Source organism: Hetaerina americana, unplaced genomic scaffold (assembly GCF_022747635.1).
Source record: "Hetaerina americana unplaced genomic scaffold, ioHetAmer1.1.p SCAF_24, whole genome shotgun sequence".
Classification (NCBI taxonomy): Eukaryota; Metazoa; Arthropoda; class Insecta; order Odonata; family Calopterygidae; genus Hetaerina; species Hetaerina americana.
This window is the reverse complement of record NW_027286808.1, coordinates 5158799-5183686: the sequence shown is the minus strand read 5'-3', so window position 1 is coordinate 5183686 and position 24888 is coordinate 5158799. Positions and strand designations below refer to the sequence as shown.

The 24888-nt window shown below is 46.6% G+C and overlaps 1 protein-coding gene across 4 annotated transcripts in view; it reads right to left on the bottom strand.

The window, feature by feature from the left end:
- The window catches only part of heph (polypyrimidine tract-binding protein 1 heph), a 627135-nt gene that overhangs the window by 154182 nt on the left and 448065 nt on the right, over window positions 1–24888 (bottom strand). For all 4 annotated transcript variants that reach the window (XM_071586665.1, XM_071586669.1, XM_071586666.1 and 1 more), the window contains exons 6-7: window positions 13926–13977; window positions 13633–13691 (exon numbers count right to left, since the gene is read on the bottom strand). In XM_071586665.1, coding sequence (XP_071442766.1) covers window positions 13633–13691; window positions 13926–13977 — 111 coding nt within the window. The remainder of the gene's footprint in view (window positions 1–13632; window positions 13692–13925; window positions 13978–24888) is intronic.

Genomic DNA, 24888 nt, shown 5'->3' with positions numbered 1-24888 from the left:
TTGCAAAAGGCTCCCTAAATGGAAGCGATGCTCCACACTGCTGCGCCTGGCTCTTACATCACAGATCCTAGGGTTCGTTTCTGAGTGCTTTCCTCGTCTGTGCCGCACCTGACAAACAGCACAAAAAAATTTCCCCCACAGAAAAAAAAACACTTTTATACATACTCCCATAGGTTTCACGGCGGCAACTCTGTGATACATTCCCGCACCAGCATTAAATCATTAGAACACAAACCTGGCCGTTTTTTTGGAATCCACGTGAAAACGTGTGAGTGCAAATGTACGAAATGCCAAGAAAAACATGTCGCTTATGGACCTCAACAAGCTTTACTTGCCCCACGCCCCTGGCCGTAGTACCTACAGATGCAAGGGCATCCATGGGTACCTCCGTGGTCTAGTGCGCGTTTGCGTGACACCAACCGTGTTGTCGACGCATGAGTTCACGTATTTTCTTATCATGTCATCTTATAATTGAGTCACATCCAGTCACGGAGCCTTTAATCTTAATAAAACCTCGGGTGCTAAATAATAACTAACCCCCCACTTCACAATTGCACAGTTAATCATCAACCCACGCATTACTCGCATCAATATATTTGGTAAGTTACCGCGCTCACCACGACACCCCTAAGCCCTTAGCCCACAGTGCACGCACACATCGAAACCGGTTCCCTGTTAGTGAATCACCCGAGAATTGATCCCGGTCCAAGCCAATTCAATCCTCTCGCACCCGGGATCCGACCCCTTGCGATTTACCGACGGACGTACGGTGAGCGAGGAAGTCGACTACGTGGGAGGATCACTAATGGTTGCCAGCGCGCCTTCAAGTTAACTGGTACGGGATGGGGATCAATTCCTATCGAGAACACCGGATTCTGATAACGCATCAGATAGCGCCACATGGAGAGAAAATGACGAAATTTCCAAGAAAACACCTTGTTAATCATCAGAAGGAGGTGGAAATGCTCCAACTCCCCCCCCCCCAGTAATTATAATGCTATGACGGCTTTAAAATGAAATCAGCCTGATTAGAGCTAATTTTAATTCAACCAAAAATCGTTTCGCTAATTTTTTTAAAGGTTCGCATTTACATGGCGGCGACAACCTAAAGAGTAAATTTTTCTGAAACATCCCTGATTTACAGTTTTTTTTTTCAAAATTACCTGAACTTTTTATATTCGCAACATAGTCATTTTTGACTTCAAAACATTATAAAACTATGCTAGGTCTACGGGCAACAGAAGTCAATTTTCGCTAACCCATGGGATTTCGGAGAGTAATAAGTACAACACATATGGAGATGGAGGTAACAATCAAAACATTTTCACTGAGTGAAACAAAAATTTAAAAGTAATTCATGCTATAGTTGCTTCACAGTTGTTGGTACCACATAGCTATCGAATGAAATGAAAGAGAAAAATTTGTCCACGGTAGTGCTAATAGTGGTATTACAGTAATCTTAACATTTAATATTAACTCTTAAACTTCAATTAAAAAAATACACTTGGCGAATGTTGTTACTAGCTACCAAACGATTATTTTTAAAACACTTTTGGGAAGTGTTTCCTTGATGACGGGATTTCTAGATACATTGTGAACTTGAGCACATTCATCTGGGATTTCCTTGTTTTCCTAGTCTTAGTATTCCCTGTGGTTTCTCTGATTTCCTGGTTCTTTCGCGATGTTTAAACTACACTTGCGACTCGGGCTACCACTTTTGTGGGCAAATTATCTCCCATCGTGACCTATTCAAAGGCGCCAAATACACGATTTTCGTGCACAAATTCCTCAGCTTACTTCTCGGCGGGAGGCTTGCGATTATCAGAGTCTCTCGAAAAACTAAGAGCGGTGCAATCCTTCGCGCCGTCATCTATCACCGCATTCCGCAGCCTCTCTTGACTAACGAGGGTAAAAAAGATACAACCTCTACCAAGGGGGGGGGGGAGCTTGGAACTAAGTCTCAACGGCTTTAATTCCGGTGAGCATCCTTCTCCGTCGTAACGGGGTGTGCTTTAGGCGTTTCGTCGTGATAATATCCAATTTGGTCCGCGAACTCCTTTCCACCCTTCTCGCGCAAAAATAATTTCGACAGCTGTTTGGATCACACAATTCCGCGCGGCTGAAAAATAGGTTAAACCCTTCCCACCTCCCCATCTCTTTCCCACCAGCCCCCCCGGCCGAGGTGTGGAAATAAAATAAGTCTTGCTGAGGTATTCGTGTCGCAGTCCTTCGGTTTGTGCGAGGGGTGGGAGCTGAGGGGCGCCGAAATACGTCGACGGATGAGTGCCGGACAAGCATGATTGGGTTGGGGGATGTTGGGAGGGAATGGCGGCGAGGGGCAGGGGATGAAACGGCGAATGGAGAGTTCTGAGACCGTCGCGGGGCATTATTAACGTAAGGGGTCCGTCGGGGAAGGCGGGAGGAAAATGGAAGCAAACGGCTGACGCAGACGGGGGGTTAGGAGCGTTATGGCCATCGAACCACTGCCCGGAAGGGGAGGCGGAAGACGGGTGGGAGAGTGTGTGTGCGCGAGGGGGGCTGTGGGAGGCGAGCTGATGGAAGCGAAGAGCCGAGGGGTCGGAGCGAGGCGAGGCATTGAGTGGTACGTGCGGCATGTAAGAGGGAGACTCCGTGGTGGGATGTAATGGCTGGCGGGAGCGCGAGGGCGGACGACGGAGAGGGAGTGGGACGGGAGGCGTCCAAGGGAGGAAGAGGCGCCGCTCGGTCTCCCTCGGCCACAAAACGATTCAAGATCGCCGGGGGATGAGAGGCTGAGGAGGCTGGCGAACGCAGCGACGGGGGGTTCCCGACTGCTGAGAGAGAGGGGGGGGGGAGGAGTGGGTGGAGTAGGGAGTATCACAGAGAAATCCCCCATCCCGAGCGGGAGAGAAAGGGGGTCGTGAGCATTTGTGGTGCGAATAGGAAGGGGTGGACATGACGTCCAAGGGGGGCGAGAACGAACCGAGCGAAGGATCGAAAAATAAGACGATGCCGCAGGGGGAGAACTGGGGGGGACTCGGGGGGACGAGAGGACGGCCCTCCCGCCCGTCTCACGGAACGATGCCGAACCGAAACCGCCGGCCACCCACGCCACTTGTTAAAAAGGAGGAGAAAATAAAAGAGGAGTGAAAGCGGGGCAACCAGGAAATGCCATTAGGCGCCTCCCCCCCCCTCTCTTCCTTCATCCCGGGAGATGCCTTCGCGCAGTGGTTCCATTTCATCTTGGGCGGAGACGGGCGAGACGAGAGGAGAGCGACCCGCAAATTGCGATCGAGGATCCCCAGTCCTCCGCTTCCAGGGAAGAACCTCGCCCCTTGCTCATCCATATAGGCTCTATCGCGCTAAAACGTTATTAATTACTTTTCCAGACCGGAAAAAAATGGAGGGAATAAATGATGCAAAAATATTCCCCTTTAACCATTAAGGTTTGCAATGTCTTCATATCTCTGAAAATTAGCAATGCTAAATATAATGCTAATTATTTCGGCAAGATAGATTTGGTGAAAGATTTTCTTCGTCAGGGAATGGCGTCAAAGTGCAATTAACAGAACAACACCATTTTTTCCTCAGATTGAACGGTTAAAGATGAAGAAATGAATCCATTCCCTGTAATAAGTACAGCATAAAAAGCATATATATATATATATATATATATATATATATATATATATATATATATATATATATATATATATATATATATATATATGACACGGTGATCTATCGGGAGATATCTGGGGATGAGGATCGTTTTATTCTAGCGCAGGATTTAGATTGCATTACTAAATGGTGTTCTAACTGGGGATTGACTCTAAATTATAATAAATGTTCAGTGGTAAATTTCTTTAAAAGATCAACGGGATTTGCTTACAAATTAGCTGGAGGTGACCTAGCAGTAGTTGATACGGTAAAATACCTAGGTGTCACATTCACTAAAGACTTAACTTGGGGGACTCACATACGTAAAGTCTGCGGTCAAGCAAATAAAAAATTGGGATTCATTAGACGCATTGTCGGCAAAAGTGACTCAAAGGTCAAGGAACGCTGTTACCACGCTCTTGTAAGGCCTCATTTAGAATACGCATGCAGCGTGTGGGACCCGAGTGAAAAAGGTCTCATTCGGGAAATTGAGAAGGTTCAACGCCGGGCAGCCCGTTTTGTAAAAAATTCCTACGATAAAACGCAAAGCGTTACCGAAATGCTCATGGATTTGGGGTGGGAATCATTAGAAGAGAGACGATTCAATGCAAGACTGAAATTATTAAATAAATTCAGATCCGCATGTTTCAGCACCGAGGTCTCGCAGATTATTCGTACTCCTACATACATTGGTCGCTTGGATCATGCATATAAAATTCGGGAAATAGATGCCAGGACTAGCCGACTCAAGGACTCCTTCTTCCCACGGACAATACGGGATAGCAACTGTAGGATTATAGATAGTAAAAATTCCACTTGCCACCCTCAGTGTCTAAAAAATAATTAGTTCTACTTAAATGCATGCTCCTCCACTAACCTTATGTGTTTTGTTATAATAACCCATTCTTTCCGCATGATATCATTCGTGTTCTGTTCATCTGTTTTTAAGTTTCCCTTTCAGTCCCTCTTCCCTCCCGGCGGGGGGAAATTCCTGCTACCTGCAACGTTGGGTCGAATTCCCTTCCTTTTACTGTCTCTTTGGGGGGTTGAGTGTTTTGTGGTGCATTTTCATGTGGTAGTGATGTTTCACATTCTTGCTTGTTGTGTCCTGGCTTGCGTGTTTTAGGATGGCTTTCGTGCTGTATCCTGGGGTGCAGTTTTTTGTTGTTTGGCGGTGTATGTGTTTGCATGAGTATTGGATGGAGGGAGTTTTGCATGAGTGTGTGCGCTGCTGGGGTGTAATTTTCCGTGTTGTTTTTTGCATGTGGTATTTTTCGTTTTTACGGTTGGTGACCTAACACCCCCCGCCACACGCCCTTGCGGCGGCTTGCGGGGTATTATGTAGATGTAGATGTAGATGTATATATATATATATATATATATATATATATATATACATATATACACACACACATTCAAATACAAAATCCCGCCAAACGGCGAATAAATACTCAAATAAGTTTATATATATATATATATATATATATATATATATATATAATTGGAATATATTATTCCATAGTAACAGTTAGAATTTAAGCGCATAAAACTAATTATTGATTTCGTATTATCTCATGATTAACAATGTCAGGCGATAGGAAAAACTTGACTGACAGCTTCATATTTCATTCAGCAACCTTTAGAAAAACATTTACATTTTTCAAGACTAGCTATTCATCCGTTTAAGGCCTAAGTACAATCTTTTCATAAATTGTCAAATTGCGTCAACATGACATGGCATACACTACTTAATAAACGAAGATGCCCTGCTTATGGCAAAGGCAACAAGGCGAGGAGGAAAACAAAAAGAGACAGCAACACTCGCCCTCAGCTTACAAGGGATCGGGAAAAAAAACTTGCAAACCCATTCACCGCGAAACCCGTCGCTTCTCGCGTATATATAACAGACGGCGAGAGAAGCGAGGGCTAGCACCATACATCTTATCCCACGCTCAGGGGAGGATGAAAGAGATGCCAGTAACAAGTTCTGACGTAGGCACGGCGGGGGCGAGAGAGAGAGAGAAAGGAGAGATTTAAAAGGCAAAGGGAAAAATGGAAAGGGTTACACATCAACGGAGCCCCCTTACCCTCGCCTTTTGTCACTCATAGCTTCCGCTTACTTTTACTTGCCCTGACGGAAGACGAGGGAGGAGGGGGAGCGAGTGGATGGGCGGACGGGAAGGGTGAATGGGGTTGAAAGGGGTGGGTGATGGGGGTATAGCAGGGGGGGTGGAGAGGAGCGGAAAAATGGTGGGGGAAGGGATTCCTTCATTGGGATACGCGGGGAGGTGAGTGGGAAGAGGGGTGGGCGAGAAGGGGGGTTATACGGCCTCGGGAGAGGGCGGGGGATACCGCAGAGGGATTAATTAATAAACTTTTAATGGCGAAAGGTGCGCCCTGATGCTCTTATACCCTACCGCCCAGAGCACGCCGCCGCGGTCGACACACGGAGACGGAGAAAGTTGAGGAGAAGAAGGAGAGACTTGCGGAAGAAGGTGGCCATGGGAACCTCTAAAGATACATATATATGTACATCACAGTAAATATGTAGTTTATTGCTGACGAAGATGATTGTATCACCGAAACGCCCTCAACTAAGTGCGAGCACCCTTTGATGCGAGTATTTTGTTTAATGCTAAGCCTATGTTGCATTGGACAGCAAATATGATATTTTTAGCGATACGACAGCACGGCACTTCTTAGGCCAAGGCTGTGATGTGCTCAAGGAGGAAAATAAATAATCTTTGAATCTCTCGGTTCGATAGTACTGGTACATACATCTCACTAATATTATCTTCCGACCCAGTGAGGAAGCGTGGGACTTGGAATATTTTATCTACGTCGCATGCAAATTTGCACGCTTGAAATCTTTGCTTTTCATTAAGTTTAATCCGTGCCGAGTGTTCGAGAGACAGTAGGTTCTAAAACCATTTTATGTACTGAGCTGTTATGTATACGAGAGGCTTTTTGTTCTTTCGGGGCAGTTATCCTGGAATATGCTAACATACGTCCATGCTCAGGCATGCGTACGAGTACATATAAGAGAAAGTCTGCTGCGGGCGCGTTCAGACTGCGAAAACGCGAAATGCAGGAAAATTAAAAAAAATACACCCTCCTCGAAGGAAACGAACATTACTGTGTGCTTTTGGATGAAAATAATTGACATTAAGGCCATTCGAAAGGGTAAATATTAATGTATCAAACTCCCGATTGAACTTTGTGCATCAAGAAGAAGGACCTATCAACCCCTAAGCATGATCAAATCTGTAATTACGAATCTGAATTAAATTACAGTCACTTCACCCTACAGGTCGGGAAACAAGTTTCCTCACATTAGAAGCAATGACCCAACGCGGACGTAGCCACCATCCCGGGGGACATTTCTTCAGCGCGTGCATCGTGCTGACTTCCGTAATTTCGGGTGATCCCCTAACTCCGTGGTCCCTGAATAATTCATCGAGTTTACTCATTCGAGCCGGCAGGTAACATCCTCGGACTGAGCGGTGCCCACTCGCCGAGACGACACCGATGGGTCTTCCCGGGCATCACGGGCGCTCACCTCCCGACATCCTACGGAGAGGGGGTTCGCCGCGGTCACAATCAGCCTTGGCTACGACACGTGCCGCAGTACAAAGAGAACCCGTGGGCTGAAGAGAGAACCCCTCGACCTGGACAAACTTTCCAAGAATAAGGAATGGCGTCCCCGGTTGAATCACGGGTAGAGGGGGACCGCAGAAGGAACGATACATCGATGGCTCTCCCCCTCGGGTCCGCTCCTTAATGCTTCTTCGAATTTGTTTGCGTCCCCAAGGCTTGATCGAATCAAAATACCACCCTCGCGGCCCAAGTGGAATTCTAAGGGATCGGCATTGTGCGGCGAGACCGATTGGGACCCCCTCCAAGATGGGCGCTGCGATTTGTGGCCGCCGGAGCAGATGCCGGGCCCGGAAACGGTGCCCCTCCCAGTGATTTATTCGCTATTTGTTCGAATAACTATCAAAGCATTCAACCCCGGCGTCCCGCGGCCCAATATGACGATACGTCTTTAGGTTTACGAGCGGTTCAATTCCACAAAAGCTATGCGCTGGAGTGGAATTCTCGAGAAGAAAACCACCGGTTGGCGCTCAATCAATTATTGATTACTAATCTAACTTTTGTTTACGATCCGTGCATAGGGTTTCAAAAAAATAATTAATTACAAAACTAATGAATTACAGGACAAATCGTTTTCGAGAATAATATATTATAGTAACAACTCGAAGGGTTCTCCCCGAGCATGAAGTCCGCGCAAACCCAGGAAAGGTTGGATCGATGGCAGGGTAAAAAGTGAAAGGTAAACGGAGGGCGGGGATCACATAACTAATTTCTAATTATACAATAGCACACAAAGGGGTAAAATCATGAAGTTAAAATGCTGTTATACCGTTAAAACGGGCGGTGACCTAACACCCCCCGCCACACGCCCTCGCGGGGTGATCTCTTGATGAACACGTAAAGGTAAAATGTAAAGCCGTTTTTAGCAGAAAAATTTAGAAGTCATTGGAAATATAAAAAAGATGGATTTTCAATATGAAAGGTGGACGTTGGGGTTTTTTCTGGAAACAATCACGCACAGCCAATAATGGCATTCGGAGGAGAGGATTCAATTTAATCCTCGATTTTAACACTTTTAACGAAAACTGCCAAAACCGTGGTCGAGTAAGGCTGAGTATCCAGGTCATCCAATCCTCCCAGGGCCGTTGGAACTCCAATAAGCGAGTAGATTTCGATTAAACAATTTCAAAAACCAATCAAATGCGGGATAAATATGAAAACCAGGAACTCCATTTAATTGGTCGAATTAGTATGAAATAAACCGGGAAAAGTAAACGCGCACACGTCATTGAGCAATTAAACCTACTTCGGCATTAAATATGATTATTGTGACTGCTAAGTAAAAAGCCAGGTTAACTAAAACAACAGTGGAACCGATTCCAGTCTGCACGGAGGAAATTACACGGCGGTCACGAAAAAGCCTTCCTCACGGTGCACGGCTGGGAAAGCCGGCGAAAAAAACAGAGGCTGGAGGGTAGGAGATTGACACTTTTCGAGACGACCCGTGCGGGAGGCTGAAGGCGCACACCTTGCGAGGACCGGCGAGGGAGAGACCCCGGAGCGCCATGAATTTCGCGACGACGAAAATTACTTTACACATGTTTGATTAGGCGAGCTCGAGCGGGGGAGGTGCGCGGGGGGGGGGCGGAGCGGGCACAACAGTGAGGCGGGATAGCAGGAGATTCCTGGTGAAAAACAAAAACGTACATAATAGATGCAATCAGCGGGAGGAAACGAAGCCAGTTGTTTTGAAAACTCGGGGGGATTCCGAGCGCCGTAGGCGCGGGAGGGGTTGGGTTGGGGAGGAAAGGGAGAGCGGCGCGAAGGCTACGCGAAGACCCGCAGGAAGGGCGTAATTTAGGGCGTGAGGCGCTCCCGGAGAGAGGAGGTATCGAAGGGAAGGACTGAAGAGGCGGAGTCTGAAGGGAAAGAGAAAGATATACTGAGTGTTAGAGAGGGCCCGCGTAGTTAATTCCGAGTAGATGGGAAGGTCGAGGAGAGAGGGAGAGAGAAAGAGGCGGGAGGGGAGGGTGTAAGAGGGCTTGGAAGAGGTTTGGAGTGCCATTTAATCCATGGATTTAAGGCTTCTTCGAAATCGCTTACGCCCCTCACTCCCACTTCCCAACAACAACCCACACCCCTATCCCCCACTCACGCCCTCCACTACCTCCATCGAGGTTGCGTTTCCTCCCCATCGACATCCCTCCGACGACTACGGCCCCTCCAAACCCTCTCTCGCGCCGGCACGACGCCACCGCAGCGGGACTCCAGCACCGAAAACACTTCTCGGGGCGGGCTGCTCCGAGAAATGCCCCCCCTCCCTTGCCTCCTCTCGACTGACGCCACGATCCCTTTCACAGCTCTCTAACCTACGCCCCCGCGCCCCGCGTCTTGTCACCCACCGACGACACCGAGATCTGGTCCGGGGAGAGAGTGCGGGAGGGATAACAAGAACGCAGAGACAAGAGCGTGTACACGATCCCCTCGCGAGCGCCGCACCCCCACCCCCCTTTCTCTGACATCCCGCGAACGCCCCGAGGGGCGGAGGATACTCCCGGGAAGAGCATGGAGGGGTGGTTGGGGGGGGGGAGATTGTGAGGGTGAGCGAATGGGGGATTAGGGAGGGGTGTTGGGGGAAGCCTCGGGTAATGGGGCGCGACATTGGCAATGTGAGTGAGGGCTGCTGGATGTATCGGCAGGGGGCGGTGGGTTTTGGCGGGGGAGATTCCTGGGGGGGGGGGTGCGAGAGCGACCCGCTAGGACGTGCCTCTCCCCAAGTGGAACACCTTCCGACTTTCTAAAATGGGTAGTCTACAGGTTTAGATGTCCAAGAATGACTAGTGAAAACATAGATGTGGTAGGTGGAATACCTTGAACCTAAATCGTTACGGCGTGAGGTAAGTCATAGATTACAATCCAATAGTGTGTTTTGAAAGGAGGACGTGAATATAAACGAGTACGAGTGTTTTGGCACCAATTCATAGACGGCCAGATATTAGGAAAGACAAATTCAGTAACCGTGGAATATGTAAGTCCGGGACAGAGGCAAAAATGTTGGAGAAACGGGGTAGATGGAGATAAAGACTAGGCTTGTTTGAGGGGATTAAGGGCGGCAGAAAGAATGCGGAGAAGAAAATAGTTTTGGTGTTGCAGTGTTTAGTGCTGTTTTAGGCAAGTCACGGAAGTGATGTCTGTGACCATCGAGAAAATTACTTTCATCATTTAAATGCCACTAATAACATAACTACAGGTCAATTCTTCATCTTTGACTGCCCCTGAAAGCCAGCACAAAACGTGGTGGGCTGAAGCACTTGTCTGAAAAATAAACTTTTCTTGCCGCAAGTCATTTCCTACTCTTATCTAAAATAAGGAATCCTTTTCCTCTTGCACAGTTCCTGACCAGGACTGTACTTAGTTTCCCGAAAATAAAACGTTACCCCAAGCTACTAATAGCCATTTATCCTAACTACCAGTAACCTGATAAAATCAGTCATAAGCTCTCGTGGCTATTTGCAGTGCAGGTTTCAGACGATTGTTGTAAGTAGCTTTTTGCCTTTTTTGCGTCCAAAATGTTATTTTCTTTTCCTAACCGATCATTCTCTCTTCTATAACAGTTTTCAACATCCCATTGCCTCTCCAAAGATTCTCCACACATTTTCACAGCATTCCTTGGATTGCCCCCAAATATCTTACCCTACCGATCTAGCCCTACCAAAAGCATGTAATAATTCATTATTTTGTCTCTCTCCCTTTAAAAGCTTGATTTTACAGTTACTCTCCGTAGGAAAATACATCATGGCAGCCACATGCATGATAACATTCAACGCTAAAATTAACCAAACATTTTTAAGATTATCACGTATTATCAACTATTACGTATATTACTGACAGTGTCTGCTAACTTAAAGCAATTCGCATCCGAAGTGAAACCATTTAAATGAAAAGAAACCAAACAGCATGGCGCTGAACTCAGACAATTCCGGTAAAATGGTTTCCAACAGCAGCAAATAGAGTGAATCCTGAATGTTTATGGACTCTATTAAGCTGGTGGAGGAACCAACCAGATTAGAATCGGCGACATCTCACAAAGAAAATATTATTTAGCCTATACCTTTGCGGCGAAATATCTGACGAATGAAATATTAGCAGCCATCCTGGTAAGAGCGGAGTAAGTTTTTTCGTGATGGTTTTTGAAGATTTTAAGATTAAACTTAATTTTTTGGATATTCAAAGGAAATAACCAGTACCGATCCCACATGAATATCGATTTTCTAGATTCTAATCAGTAAAGCAGTTTATAAATAGTAAAGTAACTTATAAATAGAAAAAAAGCATAACAGATTGATGAGAAATGGGAATAAAATATTTGAATTTATAGCGACACTTCTTGAACTAGCATGAAGAATTAAAGGGAAATATAACATAAGAGTTAGTTGAATAAAACGTAAAAATACACCGAACGCAGTAACTCACAAATATTAGACCGTTGTCGTATATAAATGAAAAAAAAACTATTTGCCAAACCCCTTAAATGTAACTACACGCTTGCTGCGTCTATCCTGGAGAACTTTTCATTTTTATGACGGTCCCCACCCCCCGCGCAACTGACCTAATTCAACTTCCTCTTCCTCAGCCCCGTCTTGCTGCAGCGGTTTCCTTACGGGGCCTACTCTTTCGCGCACAGAATGAGATCCCCTTAAATGCCACGAAAAGGTCTTCCGGTTTCGTCTTAAGACCCTCCCGCCCGCGAAACAAATTGAAGATCCCAATCCGCGAGAGCAGCGCGGCCCGTCTGAATTGTGATCACGTTAGAAAACGCCCTCTTCCATTGCGAGCGAGTACACAGCTGCACGTTCCCGCACAGCCTCGCGGCGCCCGGACCTCCCGTGAGATTACCAGCGAGCGATCGCGAAAAAATCCCCGGGGTCACCTCAAGGGGAATGAAAATCGCCGATCACCCGGCTTCAGGGGAGAAGGCGCACGTAGGCACTCAGGTATTCCGCGAGGAAGGCTGGGCCCTTGGCAATAATTGTGCGGGTAAAAGCGGTACCCCACCCATGGCAAGCGCGACATGTTTACGCCGGAAATTTCAGTATACGCTCTATTAGACAAATGGAGCCAACGGAAGGAGGGCCTAGAGAAATTTTTGCTAAGCAGCTGGAATGGGAAGGGGGCATCGGCTATTGCAATAGGTAAAAATCTAAACTTTAAGGAAAATTGCCTCGTAATGATGGCACCCACTTGGTTTGTGGCTAAATTCCCTTGGTTTAAATGAATGCGTATTCGTTACTCGCGTCATTTAAGGCGCGATCCGTAAAATATTTACGGAAAGTAACTTATCACAGGGCCTAAAACCTACCGGACACTTCATCAACTCTGTTATTTCTTAAGTTGCAGTTCAATATTTATTTTCAGCGAATTACACGTGACATCCCACATTCCTACCCGCTACATATAAATACGGTAGCGTATATAAAGTATCAAAGCATCTTACATGAGGGAGAGGGACGGGAATTTAAAGAGCTCCACATAGTTTTTTAAGCTTTTAATAAGGAGCAACTGAAAACATTTATCTACAGAATAAACGACATGGATCCAAACCCACATCTTTTTTTCAATCACCCTCAATTCAGTAATTAAAAAAAAATTACCTACCGCTTTCATCGTTAATTGCGGGAAATAACAGTCCCCTCCCAAACAGAGCATCACATTGGCATAGACGGAATACTTTCGTCCACTCGCCCAAAAACAACGACCACTTCAGAGGACCGCCGTTTCGCCTGTTGAATTTCTCCAGGCTACATTTGGGAGACCCACTCGGAGAGAAGTGGTCCTACAGAGAGCCCTCTACTGGACGACGGCCCTCGAAAACGCTGACCAATTACATAACCCGGGCCGAATTTCACGAAGCAAATCTCAACGTGCTTTGAAACTCGGACACGACCCCCCTCCCCCATTTTCACGTCACCGATACGGGATTACGGTAATCATTCGAATCGAAGCGGGCACACTACGAACAAAGATGACGGGATGAAAGTTTTCACGTGACACACTTCGCTGGCATGACGCGGTCGCCGACAATTAGAGAGCGTGGGTACCACGATGCCGAAAAGCATAACCGATTGCACGAATCTGGCGACCAAAGTACGAAGGAAAAAATATACACGCGTACGCCCAAGAACTCGTCCACCGCAAGGGACGCTGAGGGATGACCTTAGGCGCGCGGACGAAATGTCGAGAGGAAAACGGAAACAAGGGGCCGCTTCAGCTCACGGCCCGAATTTCACTTCCTCCCTTTCGAAATTTAGATATTACGCCGTGAACTGAAGTCGACTCGAGAGCTTACGTTTTAAGGGACTCGGGATTTAAATAAAAATAGGAGTTTCCCAGGGTACTCACCAGTTTCGCCGCTTGCGCGGTGACCACGTCGGCATACTGGATCAAAGCTTGGAAAGATGCTGGAAAGGAAACGACACTCATGTAGACTGGGATGACGAGTGCTTGACGTCACAAAGGCTCGAGGGTTAAAATTCAACCCGCAAAATTCAATTTCAAATGTTCAAAGACGCTAGCTTAGAAATGTCAATCCGTAAGGGACGTTAATAGAGACTAAAATACTACAGCATTTAGTTTAATTGCATGAATAAGTTATCACACAGTTTATTCGAGAATTTAAAAAAAATAATACTCACTGTGCTTGGTGAATGTCACAATCTTGAGGACCTTGCCAAACCGCGAGAAAATCTGTAAAGAGGAAAAAGAAACGTAACAGTTCACTCTAAAAGTAACACAATAGCAATTAAACAAAATAAAATATCTCAAAAGAGCAAGAGCATCGAACTTCACTACCTGGTGTCACACATTTCACGAATTCGATAGTCACCTCTTTAAATTTCTTTGCACATCGTGAACCATCTGCTTTATGAGAATTAAGGCCACGTGCTAGGCTTAGTCAAGCCCTTTAATACCAGCGGCACTTAATAGACGCGCGGAGATAAAATAAATCCACCGAGTACTTCCTTTAATAGAAATGCATAAGCATTGAAATCACGAGTCTTGGAACCATATATTATTCACATATCGCCGTAGTTAGGAATCTGCTTTAATTGCTTGGAGTAGGCAGTCGCTTAGCTCATACAACATAAAAGCAGAAGGAAAATGAAAATATAAGAACCCACTCCACACCTTAAACTTCAAAGTAAGGATGAATAACTACCGTTTACTAACATTTCATTCACACCATGTGCCGTTTACATGGTTAGTGATTTTCGTTTCGCTTGGCAATACCATTGAGGAGAAAGAAACTGGGGCGATGCAGACATGGAGGGATTACTATTAAAAGATTAAGGGCTAAAATATAATTTTTCATTAATCCTGTAGATAATCAACTCCCCGGGGATCCTAAGTTACTACGATTAGCTAATTAAAGGGAAAAGGTAATTTAGGGAACATTCGTTTAGCGTTCACAAACACGCAGTGGTGACCCCACAACTTGGATAGGTACTTTCGCTTTAAAATAACTTTCCATGAATAGAGACTATACTTAGCTTCGTACTGGCATCATTCTTTGCACGAGCAGTTCTGAATTTTTGAATAATTAATCCGAAAACTTCCGAGTAAATTAAAGTGAGTGAGATCACGGAAGAGAGGAATATATTTGACCTTGTCACGAAGTTTTTGGGGCACATGACTTCGTACTTTTCTGAATTAAAAAATTAACTTAAACCACGCGTACTGGCATCGCTGAGACACCAACAGGATGTCTACGTGAAGCCAAAACACATCTTTTAAAAATTAATTTTTAAATTGGAAAAGTGATGTGTTATTAATATTAAAAATTAATAACTTCCACTATGCTGCGACTAATACTTTGGAGAACACTTGCTACGAAGTAAAATATTTGCAGCACGTCCGTGATTGCCGAAACTTGAGTAACACGACACAAGAATGTACTGGAATAAGGTCACACAATCACTTACTTCTCAAGAGGCGACGAAGAGAGACGACTATAGCTATCATCACGGTGGCCTTCGGACTGATAGGTCGGTCACGGGTGTCCATACTATGATACTTTAATGGACGATGACGACGGATGGACAAAGTGAAATGAATTCTGGAGAGCAGATTCATAAAAAATACATGAATTAATAATCACATTATCGATTAAAATCTTGAGCCTTGCCATTTATCCATCCCGGAAACATAGTTCACTGTTGCAGTACTGATAGTCTAAATTTCCATTTTGTTATGAATTAAACACTTGTATAAGACGATACTAAGGAGAAAGGTGCATCGCGATATTACATCCAAGCTAAATTAATTTCATCCATTCAATCCCTAAGAATTGATCGACGCAGTTAATCTCTAAGAGTCCAGGTTCATCTTCCCATACTTTATCCCACTGATCACCTCCATTAACCATTCTCCCCAAGCAATCCCTTCAACCATTGTCGCTTGCTATAAAATACGAAAGAATATATGAGCCCTTTTTTTCTAAACACCCTCCCGTTCCTTACCTAAGAGAGCCGAGGCTTCCAATTAGAGAATCTCAGGGGCAGATTTGGAACAAATACATCCCGTGCCGCAGGGGGATTTTCAACGTAAACCCTGCTTCGCAGCGTTGTGCGCTCGGGATACAAAAATGGCACAATCTCTTAGACGCAAGAGCAAAACCCTGACGACTTAAGCGACCACAAGCGGAAGCTTCACCAGGAAATAACCTCATTAATTTAAATCGGTTTCCGGAGACGGGGGGGAGGGAGAGGTCTGAGGCTGCCAAAAGGGGTGGAGTGAGACCGAGGGGGAGAGATGGGGCGGAGCATATATCGCGGGGGTGGAAGGCACGAACGCACACACAAGATCGCACGCAGGCACACAAAAACAGACCCCGAGGGCAAACGAGAGATCAGTCGCCTGCCAACGCCCTCGAAGCACGCCCTTCCTCCCGCCGCCTCAAACCCCTTACTCTCCCTCTCTCTTGGGGTCAATTCTAAAGGAATTTCTCAGTCGCACACACAGAGAGCGGGAGGTAGAGAGAGAGGTCCGAGAGGGGCTTAATGCTGAGGGACGACGTCCATGGAGATGGGGACGGGGCTTCCAGGAGGGAGAGGGGATCTAACGCTCGTGCGGACTCCAGAAACCCAGCACACTCCCCGACAACGGAGGCGGACTACCCCATGGGAATTCCGCCTCATCACCCATGGTTACCAACTACGGTCCCGAAGCGGCCGGGCCCCGCTTTCGCCCGGCCGGGTGAGGAGGGAATCGGGAGAAGAGGATTGAGGAGATGAGGGGGACGGGAGGAGAGGGGGGAGCACGGCGAGGGGGAGGAGAGAGAGGGTGAGAGTAGGTGGCGGTACTGGCGTCGTCGGGAACCAAGAGCCGCGAATACGTAATCAAGGAGACGTGAGGGGCATGCTTTTCTTTCGACCCAATGCGCCCAATTAGCCACGCCCATACACTTCCGCCGCCTCCCGCCCACGACAACGACGTCGAGGGCTCCGGGAGGAGGGAAGGAGGCGGCGCCCACCCTTTCCCCCTGCGGGTATGGCCGAGCACCCGGGGGTGATTGGGGTGGAGTTGGGAGGCCACTTGGGACGCGACGGCGGGGAGCGGGGATGGTCGGGGCCCGTGGACGAGGGGCGCGTAACGAGGCCCCGGGGATGAATGAGACGATGGATTACGCGTCTTCCTTCCGTAAAAATAATCGTTACGTGAGCACAAGGGCGCGGAGGTGGTGTCCCTGTCCCACGTACCCAGGCTTTCCACCCTCCAATCCGGGGTCGTCTTCGGAATCCTCTCCTTCGAGGCCGCTATTGCCACCCGTCCCGACTCCCACCCGCCAGGTCGCAGGTGGCGCCATCACCGTCGCACGCGCGCAAAATAAAAAGTTTCGCAAAATTATCAACTGAAATCGCACCTCTCCAGGGCTCTCATTTGATGTCCCCAGCACGCATAGTCCTGGGGAAATAAGTTCCGTTCGTTTTTATGTGCGTATTTACCTCGAAATTGATTTGGGTCGATTCAGCCTATTCCTTTCAATTATACGGCTGACGTTTCCATTACGCACCAAATGATACTCTTTTTCCCGACGGGAAGGCTATTACATACGTACTTTGGCATACACAGGTAAACGCCAATCTCGCCATTATGGATAATTTCAAAATCTACACTGAAACAGCAAAAACAATCGCCATGTCTGGCCACCACCAACCAAAATATGAATCCCGAGAAGACCTCTTCATTGCACTTAGCCTTGATGAATCGAGAGGAAATCGAATGCCATTGCCGGATTGGAATTCATTCCTTTTCAAAGAATACGAATCATTATCCAAGACTTGGTCGGTGAAGGCACAGTGGGAGATAAAGATTGAAGAAGGGAATCCTCCAACTCGAAAGCCAGGGAACAAATGCGTAGATCAAGCAGATAGGGATGTTGGACGAAAGATCTGTCGGATCCTATGACAGAATAAGCAACGGAATAGCAGAGGGTTCGGCCCAAGCGGCCTTCGAATTAAAATACTGAAGCTTGCAAATGCTATGGAAGTATACACTCAACGCCAATATCATGTTTCAAATAGGACATGTCATACATTTTAATTTAATCATTAAATGCATGAAGTCGTCTCGTAAGTGCGCGCCGAATAAATTGTTTTCCGTTTCAGACATGACCTTTCGGCAGATATACAGGTATATGAGGGACCTCGAGACAAGATTGTCTACGCTTTGCTAAGTCCTTACCGCGCTTCCCCGCCTCCGTGTCCCACAACTATGGATAAATCGAATACTAGAGAGCAAACGCATTGGGATGAGTCAATATTCGAACGTCAAGTAAAATATGTACATAATTCTTAGTACGGATGGACGGACTCACACGGGTAATTTTATATCGACGAAGAACGGAGCATTGCATCAAAATATGAAACGCGACATCGAAACTTTTAATTGCATTCCCACCATGCATTTTCTGATATGAGAGGAAGTAAACATTATCATGGGAGGACAACAGAGAGAAAGAAATCATTAAGACATGGGAAGTTGGGAGTGTCACCCGCCGCCATATCTTATTAGCGCATCAAATGTTTTCGTTAAAAACTAAAAGGAAAATTAAATACAGGCATACGTTTTAATCATGAGAAACTTGTCACATAGAATGATCTCCGTTTAAGAGGCGGCAGATTAAACATTAGCACACCGTTTCATTTCTGTTTTAAAGCTGAAGCACTTTAACCTCTCAATTCCAGGAACAAGCGAAAATAAAATGTTCTATCAAAAGGTAGTACGCTTGGCAGGATGAGGTTCATCACCGCCAGCGATGAAAGGATTTTGAGGGGGTATAAAAACGGGAATAAATGCGTTATCAAGAGGAAATTAAATGCAATTGAAACGACAGCAACGCCAAAGTACCACGCAATAAAATACGCTTCGTTTATGCTCCCAGCACAACTAATTCCATAAAGGGGAAAAGAGAAAAGGCGCTCAGGACGGGAAACACCAAAAAGCCATGTCGGACGGCGAGTGGAGGGGAGACGCTTTATTGGAGGATGTCGGGGATAATGCTCGCGTATATTTATAAATGGAAGGAGGTTACCTCTTTTCCCGGGCGCAATTCGGATAAAAAAATACACCGTTATCTTTTTAGCTATAATTCTCGTCCGCATGCCTTCGCATCTCTGGGGGGGGGGGGGGGCGAAAGCTCCGTTGTCTACCACGCAGCGCCACGGGAATTCATGAAAAATGAATGACTGTCTGTATGAATAAAAAGATTAACTTCATTTCTTTAATGAAAGTTTCTTTCGCCGTTATCGATTGGAGGGGTCACCCCGACGTGTGCTCGCCGGCCACCGGACGAGACTACACCGGGCGATGACGACCTTTCACGTCGGGCACGCCGCGGAGCGTTGCAATCCATCCTCGGAGGGAGAAACAAAACGATCACACGTTCAAGGGGTGGAGGGGATGAAGGAAACCAAAGGCTCGCACGGAACGGGGTGCGATGAAAGAGGGAGAGATGCGGGCCCTACGTAGATGCATGAACTCCGGGAGTGAGTCGCAAGATGCCGGGTGAAAGAAAGAACTCTCCGACTCGTTCGCGAACGGAAAGCCACGACGGTTGGCAAGACTGAGGCGAGACGGCTGAGGGAGAGAGAGAGAGAGAGAAAGAGAGAGGGTTGGGGGTGTGGGAGTGTGTTGGCTTTGGGAGAAGGGGCGTCCGGAATGTATGCCTCCCCCCATCGGAGGAGGGGAGGAGGAGGGGAAAGAGGAAGAGGGAAACCGGGGTGAAGGTGAGGGCGGAGAGAAGGGCAGGACGGCGAAACCGCCCGAGGGACATGCGGGACGAAACAACCCTCTCGCTTTTAATTATTTTTTCGCCCTTTGCTAAAGTAGCCGAGAGTGAGGTGAGGTGGGGAGAGACGGGGGAAAGTGGGGGGGAGGGCTTACGTGAGTGAGGATAAAGAGAGAGAGAGAGGAAGGGGCAGAAAGGCCGCGACGGGGAAGTTCGGTTTCAATGGCACCGCAGGGGGATGAGTGGAGGTGGGGGGAGGGGGGGAGATCCTCGGACGGGAAGCGGGCGGGCTCAAAATAAAGCGCCCGGAACTAAGTCATTTAAAGAGGATCACCGATGAATGAGGCCCGAGGTTTTCCACGCGCGAATCGTGGGGAGGGGAGGGGGACACGGAGGACCCGCGGCTGGGGCAATGACGACGCGCCCCCTCCCCCAGACGTTTGTATCCATAAGTCGCTAATGATGTGGCTATGGGGGGGGGGGAGAGAGGAAGGGAGAGAGGAAGGAAGAGGGCGGGCTCGACGACGGCCATGGAAATTGTCATTGATGACGTCTCGTAATAGCCGATGGAACTCCCGAGCACGCCGACCCTCCTCCCATCTGGCCGGGGGAAATATGATTCGGTGAATGCGAGTGGGCAACGCGACTTCGGAGAGCTGACCCCGACATGTACACATCGGCCATTGTGAGCAACGGACCCCAGGATCTGACGACTCAACCCTTAGTTTGGATTAACCACAGCGGGGTGCCCTTCTGAAAACTTATCTCTTTAGCATTTAGAGGTGTCCCTAACACTCTCCGGGCAATTACAAATGGTGTTTCGCTTATGTTCTCTTTTATAAATGAGACGTGAATATATCAATGGCTATGTGAAATTAATATTGGTGAACCGGTGGGACGCCAAAGATACAATGCCAATAAAAAAATGGTTCTACAATGGATTGCTTGGGCACGTTCATATTCATAAATACACTGGAGATGAAAAAAAAGTTTTCCTCTAACCCATTTAATTTCTTCATTCTTTTATTTGGAGACGAGTAACTTACAGTGATATAACATCACTCCAGGTTCACATTCTAGGAGAATTTTTGTCGTCTGTGCTCTAGCTGGTAGCCATTATACTATAGAAGTCTCCTTTTACCAGTGGTGGCCCTTATTAGTAACTCTTATCGCACGGATTGAATAAAATTTGGCACATGCAAATCCATGTTATGGTAATAATTATCGCCTTCTTTTGAATTATATAGTTCACTTTTTAGTCACTAATATTTAAGTTTATTGTCGTTATTTCCAATAATTTTGCACGCCTGGTGTGGAATTCCACTTAGCCATACACCTTAGGAGTGACCCACATTACAGCAAGTAGATTCAGGGAAATAAAACAACGAATGAAAAATAACATTATTTTAAATTCATTCAGATAAAAAAATAAGGTGCAGTAATCAATCGCTACATCCACAACAACTTATTTGAGCAACGGGGGGATCGAGATGGTGCGGGGGCTAACGTACTGGCTTCCCACCCTGAGGGCGCGGGTTCAAATCCCGGCGGTGTTGAATATTTTTCAGAGGTATCTCGATCCCTACTTGAGGTGCTTTGTGGAGGGCACTTTGAGTGAGTACGCCGTCCGTCGGATGGGACGTTAAGCCGCGGACCCCTTGGCGCCTTTCGTAAAGAGTAGGCTAATGCCGACGCCGGGTTTCTCTCCACCCTTCATCCTTTCCTGTCCATCCCCTATGGCGCAAATGACCTTAGCTGTCGGTCGCCTCCCCTCAAAACTACTACTACTTGAGCAACGTGTGTTAGACTCTGATCCAGATGACTTACTAATAAAACATGTATAAAATGATTTTTTCCTCAACATGACCTTCGAAACGAAAATGAAGACAGGAGGGACTTTTTATTGCCTTAACAATGATTAACATTAGTCCGAAGGGCACAGGGAAGCGATTCTGTACCAGTTCCACGCATTCCCGTGCCACAGGATGGATCATCAATAATGCGGTGGGGTGGTCCCAGACGGCGGTCTTACCCTCTTTAAAAAATCAACCACCCCGTGAGCTCGCTCGGTCTAATTTAAATCTTTCCTCTCGGAGGAGTACTAATTAATGGCACTCCAATATCAACGGCGGTTTGTTTCCTGACTCACTGATGGAACAAAGGGCAGGACGTCCTCCAAGCCATGCGGTGGAGTGGGACGAGTGGAAAGGAAGTGGGGGATGGGACTGAAATGGCGGCGAGGACGCGGCAGTTAAAACCCGAAGGCTTGCCAACGACTGCAATTCACGTGAAGCAATTGGGGTGGTTGGGGAGCGAGAGCAATAACAGATCACCGATTCTTGCGAATAATTGCAGGTAATTAATATTTTGCCTTGTGCAAAATAAAGAATGCCCGTGAGAAAGATAGGGTACATTCGGAAATGAAAGGAAAAGACGAGGTAATATGAAGTGAATTAATTAGATGGTGACAGATGGGAGGATCTTGAATTATATGATGGAAAAGAGAAGGTTAGGTAAACGAGAAGGCAAAAATTATTTTGGATGACATGAGAGGGGATATGAATTATGAGGTGCTGGAGAAGACGACTGTGTAAGGAAATGCCTTTTATGACGTTCCGGAGCGTTTCAACAACTAAATGGTTGGTCATTTCACTACGTAGTCCACTCTAAACCGGCACATACGTGGTGGGGTACCACTTAGGATAACTTACATCTTGGGCAAGCTAAATGGATACTAAGCGGCACTGTAACACCTCTAGGTAATGTGATGACAGAAACGAACAACTATAAATACTAATAGAAGATAACGCAGCCGACCGTGTCAATAATAATAAAGTGTCAATAATATTAACGTGAACTTCGACGTGTGGTTCAGGAAAAAATAGCATCGGAGCAAATAGGTGCGGTGTTCAGAGTAATTGCAAAATATTTAAGAATAATCACCAATCCGTCTTGGGTTTTATTTGGACAGGTGCCATAATCGCCACAATCACTCAGCCCGGAACATGGGCCGTTTTCCTGAACACTATAAAACTTCATCTTAGCCTCACAACATACCCCTTGTTCCAATTACCGTCCCATTCTCAATGGTGCAAATGACGAAGGAAGTCGGGCGCATGTCGATGGCTCTGAAACACTCCGAAGAAAAGAGATTCCCCCCACACAGACACACACACACACCGCCAAACCCGGCTCCTTTTATCACACCGGGATTTGGAGGAGGCTCGAAAGATGACGGTTAGTTTGAAGGGGTGAGAGGAGGGAAGAGAGAAAAGGAGGAGGAGTCGGCGCCATGGGGGGATGGGGTACACGAGTGGAAGCAGGTATACAGGTATTGGGGGTGGAGGGGTGAAGTGGTCGGGCGAGAGACATGACGCCGCCGCGTAAATGAACCGATAACAAGAGACGGCACATCCCGGATTCCCCCTCCCCTCCTCCCGCGCGCAAAACCCTGAAGAACCTCTTTAAAGCGAATGCGCGGCCAATTAGGGAAGCGGGGGATGAGGCGACGCCTCTGCGGAGAGGGGAGGCGGGGCCAAATCGGCCGGGAATGAAGCCAGGTAAACTCGCTGAAAGCCCTTGACGCGACACGGCTCTCTTTCTAGACGCGTGGATTGCTTTCACTGCGCGGATACCAAATTCTGATCGAAACATGACGCACTTCTACGGCCATCAATCCATCAGGACTGGCTGACAACAGCCCACCATACATCTCTGTATCTACCTTCCGCCACTCTATTTAGTTCCGACAATCGTATGCATGCCACCATATCTTCCATAACTCATATCTCTCTTCTCGTCTCAGAGATCTCCAAATCTAGGTCGTAGACTAGTTTTTGTCCTCTACCATCCCTTTCAGTACCATCCTCGTATTCCTTGCCTACCATTCTCAACACTTCTTGATTCGCCGGCCGCAATGAGACGGACATTTTGCCCGTCTCAAAGCAAACAAAAGCAGGCCAACCTTCCGGCAGTTTAGTTGTGGTTCAACTTCTATCAAAAGTTGTGCGCAGTGAAATTGTAAGCATTGTATGCGATACATTGACATATTAAATAAGGTAAATACATGGCGCGGAATGACAGAACTCGAAGAAATACGGTAGGGGTTCCATGTCTCAATGATAAAAATAACTTTATGGGCTGGGAATTCAGAATATTTGCAAAGGGTTTTCGTATGGTGCCCCCAGACGTAGTTCCCGACTGCTTTCTACGAAACAATATTAGTCAAATGAACACCAAAGAGCAATGCTTTTTAAAGCAGCATCAGATAAACACTCCTATCCTGCAGTAGACACGAAAGAGTAGGTTCTAGTCCGTCAGTTTGGAAATGAAACTATTATTTTTTAGCGATCCTCTCTCTTCTGTCTGATAGCACAGGGACAAGCAACCTCGGTTGCTGAACAGACTCTATATTAATTTCATAGGAGGAGAAATGAGAGGCAAGTAGGAAGACGCTGCGGTGCTCGAGTACCCGAAGGAAATTAATAACGCAGTTTCCGTTTCCCCGCTCCACTCTCAGTCGATCCCTGGAAGCGAAGCGATGTATTCCAAGCGCGAAACAGCCGGGATGCGGAGAGCAATGGGCCTAGACGAGACGAGTTGCCATGGACGAAGGGTAGCATACAGTTTTCATTGGGCAATGCACAAACATAATTAGGTTGCAGCAACTTGCTAGACGTCACGACGCGATGAGGAGACGTTCGCACCTTAATGAATGATTGCATGACATCCGCCAACTCGGCAACGTGCAACACTGAACCGGAGATGAGGTAATGTCCTGGAAACAGGAGGAGCCTCAATATGGGCGCCTTTACCCGAACCCCCTACCTTATACGTTCTCCCTTAACTTTAGCTCTTATGAGCTTTGACCAAGGATCCAAAAAGCAATCGGCACCGAATAGCTGGGAACATTTGGACGATGTTCGAATAAGAGAAGAAATATGTACTGAATAATGGCACACTAGAATCGACAGATGAATAATTCTTTACACGGAACTAAAAAAACTGATTTCACTCAGGATACCTCCCTCCAAATAGAGCCATTTATAAATTTATAAAACAAATGCGATGAAATTCGCAGTAAAACACCACAAACGTCTTTCTAAGAACTTAAACGACGTCACAGGTCAAGCCTATGAAAAGGCAACATGAGTTGACCCTGGAGAGTTTTTAAAAACATTGAATCACGCATCGATTTAATGCCGTTTATTCGGCAAAAATGTGATTCGCTAAACATCCAAACATGATAACATTGCAAATATAAATTAGGTCTGAAACACTATAATGTGTCCCGTATAATCAGAAAATGAATTTGAAGCCTTTTCGCATACGAATTTAAATACATAAATCATTTCAGGCCAATTTCTTAG